The sequence below is a fragment of the Nycticebus coucang genome, chromosome 20, assembly GCF_027406575.1.
Source record: "Nycticebus coucang isolate mNycCou1 chromosome 20, mNycCou1.pri, whole genome shotgun sequence".
NCBI classification, from domain to species: Eukaryota; Metazoa; Chordata; class Mammalia; order Primates; family Lorisidae; genus Nycticebus; species Nycticebus coucang.
The window spans coordinates 28,975,567-28,983,453 of NC_069799.1; the positions used below are offsets into that span (position 1 = coordinate 28,975,567).

General features: G+C 36.2%; 1 protein-coding gene across 1 annotated transcript; it reads left to right on the plus strand.

Moving 5' to 3' along the window:
• Positions 1–4,069: 4,069 nt before the first annotated feature.
• On the plus strand, positions 4,070–5,014 carry LOC128572544 (olfactory receptor 2T33-like). Its single transcript, XM_053572570.1, has one exon. It carries the CDS (start codon positions 4,070–4,072, stop codon positions 5,012–5,014), a length of 945 nt encoding a protein of 314 aa, XP_053428545.1.
• The last annotated feature ends 2,873 nt before the right edge of the window (positions 5,015–7,887 follow it).

Below are 7,887 nucleotides of genomic sequence, written 5' to 3' on the forward strand. Positions count from 1 at the left end.
TAGGTAAAGTCCCTCTTGCAATCATGTCTTGCCCTCATAAGTGTGACACACACCAAGGCCCCACCCCCCTCCCTCCGTCCCTCTTTCTGCTTCCCCCCCATAACCTTAATTGTCATTAATTGTCCTCATATCAAAATTGAGTACATAGGATTCATGCTTCTCCATTCTTGTGATGCTTTAATATACAAATGACTTGGAAAACCATTTCAAAACTCTTCACATGAAAAGATCAATTAATTCCTTTGGAAGTTTACAATTTAATATATATAAATAAACAAAACAAAAGAAACAAGGTTAAGTAACAAAATTGCTCCTCATCCCAAAGATACAAAATGACAGCAATGATTCTTCCCCCCACCCCCCCCACCCCGTGATTTAATGTTTATTTTTAGCACATATTAAACTTCACATGTAACCACTCAGATAGGGGTCTGGAGAGAAGACAACTCCACCTATACAGTCTTGGATTCAAAAATGGGATGAATTTCCTAGAGGGCAAATGAGATCATTTTTCACAGAAAAATCTGTGAATGCTGAAAAACGTTATTCCAAATACTAACTAAAATCATGTCCCATACACCTATTGTAATTTTGAAAAAGCTGAGTAGCTAGTGATAATAATAATAATTGCTATTATTTTTGAGATAGGGTCTCAATCTGTCACCAAAGCTGAAACACAGTGGTGTGATTATTCCTCCCAAGCAGCCTTTAACTTCTGGGCTTAAGGCTTCCTCTTTCAGCCTCCTGAACAGCTTTGACTATAGGTGCCACCATACCACCATGCCACCATGCCCTGCTTATTTTTTAAAAAATTTTAGAGTTAGTCTTAAACTCCTGGACTCAGTGATGTCTTCCACCTCAGCTTCTGGAGTAACTGGGATTAGAGGTACAGGGGCAGCAATGATTTCTTAAACCAGGATTTCTTTATCCCAAGTCTTTGTACTCACTTATCCATGTGTGCTGCATCAATGAGATTGGTCCAAAGTAGTTTAAAGTTACAACAGAGACAGTGGCAGCCTGAGGTCAAGGAGTCAGAGGACTGTGGCAACAATCTGAGAAAGATAATTTAAATAGTATATAAAACAAAAAACTGCATATATTTACAAGGTAGGAAGAAGATAGTGCAGATCAACAAGGCGTGGCAAAGACTAAATTAAGTCATTGCCAATTGGGGGAGGGGGGTTGCCCTAAAATCTTTATTTCTCATGTATCCAATGTGCTGGTGTTATTGTATGTCATTGGGTCCCTTTGCATCTAAATGCTTGTGTAGTGGACATAACAATTTAATGAGCCACTAACATTGCCTTTCAGCAGGTCCCTGAATGAGACCACCTATGTGTGGGATAACCCTGCAAGAAATGTGTTCTGTCTACCACCTAAACTTTATACCATTAGGATAATCACAAAAATAAGACCATGATTAAAAAGCAGAATCTCTAATCAATGACTTGGAAAATTGTACACAAGATCAAAGATCTTACTGTCTTTATAGTTTTGAATTAAATGATGCTGAAACTATCTGTACTAGAAAGAGGTCTACAGTCCTGTATATATACAAAAATGATGCATTTGTGCATTTTTCTGCTAATGAAAGAGGGAATTAGAAGCTGTGTGCTCTCTGTCTCATTAAGAGTTTTCAAGATTTGTGCAAAATTTAAAAATGTTAAACACTGAAATATTGCTTTTATGCTCTGTTTATAACAACTCTCAATCTGCAAACTTTCAAATGAAGTTGAATTCACTTTTTGAGGCTCAGTCATTTTGACTGTGTTGCTCAAGAAAGAAAATTCATTTTGTAAAACACTCAAAACATCTTAAAGAGAAAAGCCAAATATTAATATATATTTTTTTGAAAAAAAGTTTTCCAAATCTTTTTGAAGCTTGCTTATGATTAGTAATAATGTTCCATAGAGATGAAACTATTTAAAAATTATTTCTTTGTCCTTTTCATCACCTTACTACTTATTATAGTTATTGCTATTCTCTCTCAGCATTTATCAATATCAAAGATATTCTGGTGCCTATTTTTTCCAAATTCATCTGGCTTCTCTAGGTCTCCATGGCTGTATATTATTTATTTACTTTTTAAATTATTTTATTTTATTTTATTTCATTTTATTTTATTTTTTTTGAGACAGAGTCTCATTCTGTCACCCTGGTTAGAGTCCTGTGGTATCATAGCTTACAGAAACCTTAAACTCTTGGGCTCAAGAAATCCTTTTGCTTCAGTCTCCTAAGGTTCCTGCCACACGCCTGGCTTTTCTATTTTTTGTAGAGATTGAGTCTCATTCTTGCTCAGGCGGGTCTCAAACTCCTGAGCTCAGGCTATTCATTCACCTCAACCTCCCAGAGTGCTAGGAATTCAGGCATGATCCACCATGCCTGGCCTCCATGACTATATATAGTATGTAAAATGTTGTGTATGGCATGTCTACAAGCCCAGTAAGCTTGGGAAGAAACTTTGCAATATTTTTTTTTAATTACAGTGGGCAGATGCCAAAGGTTTCAAAGCAGGAGGAGATGAAGCAGAGTCCTTGCACTTTAAAAACCAGGCAAATAAAAAGTGATTTAGTGAGAGGAAAAATAAAAATATCAATTATATGGAATATTATTATTGTTTTTGTTCAAAGAAAGAATTTTGTTTTATTTATATTCATAAATTCCATTCTGCGGTTCTTGGAACTCACAGTAAAACAGTTGTAACTTCTTGCTTATTTTTGAAAGGGCCTAATTTGAATATATGTTTCAGTTTCAAAAAGTTGACCATAAATCATCTGTGACTTAAACCCAAATGAGAAGTTTCTATATCAACATTTATTCTGTCAACTGTTTTTTTTTTAATTTCAATATGAATAACAAAATCACAATAATAGTAATATAAGTAACATAAAAATAATAAAAGTAATTTTTTATCATTATTTATTCCTTGACATCCCCCTCCACTGAGACTACATACACTGTTTGCCTTTGTAAAGTAAATTTTAACCTGTAGTTGCATCCTTCACCTAGGAAGTGTGCCATATACCCACAATCTGAGAAGGAACCCACTGACCCCTTTCCTTCTCCCCACTTGGATTTAATTGAGTTGTTCTCGTTTGTGAGCATATTGTTAATCTACAAGTTTCAAATTAGTATGGAATACACCCAGTGTTTGTGTTTCTATTCCTGTGACACTCAGGAGAGTGTTCTTTAAATACATCCAAGTTGTAACAAAGGATACAAAATCTCCATCTTCTGCATAGTATTCCACGGATACATACCACAATTTTTTAATCCATTCTTGTGTCGAAGGGCTCTTGTTTCGACATGTTTGCAATTGTAAATTGGGCTGCTATAACCATTTGAATTCATATACCCTTATGGTAAAATGATTTTTTTTTCTTTTAGGTAGATACCTAGTAACGAAATTGCAGTATCAAATGGAAGGTCTACTTTTAATTTTTTGAGGATTTTCCATACTTCTTTCCATAAAAGCTGAACTAATTTACATTCCCAACAATAGTGCAGGAATATTCTATTCTCTCTGCACCCATGCTAATATCTGTTTTTTGGGTATTTTTTGATGTAGGCCATTCTCAGTGGGGTTAGGTGATATCTCAAAGTGATATCGCAAAGTGATTTTGCATTTTTCTGATAACTAGCAATGGTGAGCATTTTTAGATTTGCTGGCCATTTGTCCTCATGAGAAAAGATTCTGTTTATGTCTCTTACCCAGATTTTAAATGGGTTGTTTGGTCCTTTTGTTGTTGATTTGCTTGAGTTTTTTGTAGAGTCTGATTATTAGCCCTTCACTGGATTTGCAGCATGATTTGTTTTGATCTACAAATATACTCCTTTGTGAAATGCGTACTTGACTTCAGTTAAACATTGAAAAGTTTTTAAAAAGCATTAAAAAGTTGATTTATAATGTCAGACCAACAAAAGTCATATTAACTGAAAGGTAGGGCTTTGAATCAGGACCTTGTATTCTACTATTTTTAATGATGCATGCATTTAAACCAATATTTTTAATGATAAAAGCCCTTTGCTTCTTCATGTTTCCATTTGCAGTGTCACACTGGTAGAAATTATGGGGAAGAGAAACAACACCTCAGACTTCATTCTCCTGGGACTCTTTAAACACACAAGACCCCACTTTTTTCTTTTTGCTGTGGTGCAGACAATAGCCATTGCTTCTTTCATGGGCAATGCCATCATGCTTCTCCTGATTCACCAGGATCATCGGCTCCACACACCCATGTACTTTCTACTGAGTCAACTCTCCTTCATGGATGTGATGCTGGTTTCCACCATTGTGCCCAGAATGACTACTGGCTTTCTAACTGGCAAGAAGTCCATCTCCCCTGCTGGTTGTGGGTTACAGATTTTTGTCTCACTCACTCTGGGTGGTGGAGAAAGTTTTCTCTTAGCAGCAATGTCTTATGACCGCTGTGTGGCTGTATGCCACCCCCTGAGATACCCAGTCCTCATGAGTCGGCAGTTATGCCTTAGAATGACTTTGGGGTCTTGGTTCCTGGGGGCAGCTGATGGGCTCATGCAGGCAGTTACTATCCTGAGCTTCTCATATTGCAGTAGAAGGGAGATCGATCACTTCTTCTGTGAGGCTCCCATGCTGGTGCGTTTGGCTTGCACTGACACATCTGTCTTTGAGAATGTCATGTACATCTGCTGTGTGCTAATGCTCCTGATCCCCTTATCCCTCATCCTGACCTCCTACAGTCTCATCCTTGCTGCTGTTCTCCACATGCATTCCACAGAAGCCCTCAGGAAGGTCTTTGCCACCTGCTCTTCTCACTTGGCTGTGGTGGGACTCTTTTATGGAGCTGCCATGTTTATCTATATGAGACCCAAATCCTACAGATCAGCTGCCCATGATAAGGTGGTGTCAGCCTTCTATACTATCTTCACCCCTATGCTGAACCCCCTCATCTACAGTCTGAGGAACAGAGAGGTCAAGGGAGCTTTGGAAAAGTGGTTGGGGAAATGTATAAACATAAAAACACAGAAAACATAGCCCCATTATTCATGGTGACTCAGCAAATCAGTCCATGTTTCTGAATTTATTTACATTTTAAATATATTGTAATTCTCTCTCCTTTAGTAAAGCATGAGGAGAAAGTTATGTTCATTCATCTGTATAATAAGAAGTTGTTAAGAATTAAATGAGCCAATTGTGTGAAAATAACCATGTTTGAGCATTTATTTGCTATACTCCATTTTAAGTGATTTCTGTAGATTACTTTGTCTCCTATAAAAGCCACGATATAAGCCTATTGAAATCCTTTCCCACCTTCTAAGCAAGCAAATGACAGCATAGCACATTAAATATTGTTCCCAATATCACAAAGTGGATAAATATTAAAATATAACTCCAGAGTTTGTACCCTAACCTGGAATATTTTATTTCTGACCAGTGATCTATCTTGAATGCTGTTTCTTACATGTATGCTCTACAGAGTTTTAAGAACAAAAGAGAGGAACTCCACTGAGTAAAAATAAAAACATTACTCTTTCACTGTATTTTAAAATGTAGACCTGTGACAAAAAGGGAGGTAAACAACGCAAATGTAAAGTGCTATATTGTCACTATCTTTTTTTTTTCTGTTTTTTTTACAGTCTAATTTTATTTTATTTTATTTTATTTATTTTGTAGAGACAGTCTCATTTTATTGCCTTGGTAGAATGCTGTGGCATCACACCGCTCACAGCAACCTCCAACTCCTGGGCCCAGGCAATTCTCCTGCCTCAGCCTCCTGAGTAGCTGGAACCACAGGCTCCTGCCACAATGCCTGGCTATTTTTTTGTTGTGGCAGTTCGGCCAGAGCCAGGTTTGAACCCGCCACCCTTGGTATATGGGGCCAGTGCCCTACCCACTGAGCCACAGGTGCCGCCCTGGTTTTATTTTATGTTTAAAGATGACCATTTTTAATTTATGTAACTTCATTTAAGCAACATGTATATTTTCCCAGGCTCTAGTTGAAATTGCAATGGAAAATTGTTTTAAAGTATATTACAATAAACTCTCTTTATTTCTTGTAATCAACTATGTACATGATAGTCTAAGGTTATGTGAACTTATTGTGGACCCACGTCCATGGATATGAATTCTGTGATACAAAATCATGCTGATCCTTAACAGAATAGTTGGTGATATAAGTTGTCAAAGCTGTGTGAGACTTAATAATCTTTTAAGTTCTGTGGTTTACGTTACTTCTAAAAATATGTAGATAACTAAATATATTTCTTATAAAAATACAGAATACTTATCAAGGGTTTAGGAACATTTGAGAAAATGAAGATACAAGACTATTTGTTCTGTTAGATAAGGGCATAAGCTAGGTAGAAATGGTAGAAAGCTGTGGTTATCAAAGCCAAAAAGTAATTACAGACTAGGTAACAAATTGTCTTAGAGAATTTTACCAAATTTACTGTAGGTAGAAGACACTGAAGAAATAAATTACATTTTAAACATACAGTGATCAGGAAATAACTAGGGGTCCCCAGGGACAATGAATTTCAATATCAGTGTCTGAGAGTTAAAACACCATTTCAAATCCACTTCAATTTTAAGAGAGACAGATTTTAGAACAATAAATGGACTTTCCCGCTTCATATAGAGCCCTAGGCCATTATATAGTGATGCATTTTGGATAGTACCTTATCCAGTGCATGGAGATCCTGGAGAGATGTCCAGAGAGATATAACTCTTTTCTCTGGGGAGGAATCAAGAATGTCAGGAGGATAGAACAGTTACTTGTCCAAGAGTCTACTACTCTTGTTAATTTATGACCTCACCCAAGATTAAAGTTAAAAAGAGAAAATGATTGCTTAAATTCTGCCATTTATGCCGTCCAAAAATCTCTTAGAATGGATGACATTAACAGAAGTAAATATAGTTGTGGAAATTTTATTACTAATTCCAGATATATTCACTGTCAGAAAAGTATATTTTAGGTGATATTGAGCTAAAACTGGTATATTGAGCCCATAAATTTTGGTAAGAATAAAATATTTCAACGAGTCAATTAATAAGTCTCATTTACAGGAGGAAATGCAAACAAATAGACAAAAAAAAATCAAACACAGAGTGGACATTATCTCCAAGCAAATGTAAAACATTAGAAAATATTGACCAAATACTTACAAAAATAGGACTACATTTTAGAGAAATTATATCATAGGCCAGTTATCTAACCACCATGAGATTAAATAAAAAATAAAAATTTCAAAAGCATTTTAGTAATGATATGAGTTCAATCCTTTACTATTTTGGTTGTTTGAGGAACTTTCTACTCTTATCTCCTTAATTAAAGTTTACATTGAAAATCATCAAGAAAATAGTTACAAGGCAGTGTAGAAACATAACGTTTTGTTTTGATATTAGTAACTAGGAAAACAAAGCCCAATAAAATGAACAACAATGTCAGGAGGTAACAGTAGTATAGGTAGTATAGGTCAGTAGTAAGTGGCAGATGAGGTGGTTGTTCCAGCAGTGCCCTGTGTTCCTCAACCAGAGAGTCTTTCTGAGGAATCCACTCCACAGATAAACACATAAAGGTATAATGAAAATCTCCATCTTGCTCTAGCAGCAGTTCTCAACCTGTGGGTTGTGACTCCTTTGCTCAATTGGTAACAGCGCAGGCATTAGGAAGGTTGAGAACCACTGCTAGAGCCAAGGACTCCTCAGAAACCTTCTTTCAGCCTCTACTGCCTCAGTCCCCCAGTAGCTGTGGCACTTTGCACACTTAAGCCCATATTTTAATCCTTAATAGAGTCTTCTTATGTGCATAAAGTTTTAGTTTTATGCTCATAAATTCATCAATCTTTTATTAAAGGGTTTTACTTTTGGTGTTAAGAAATTGTTATCAAGTCTTAAAGATATTATCT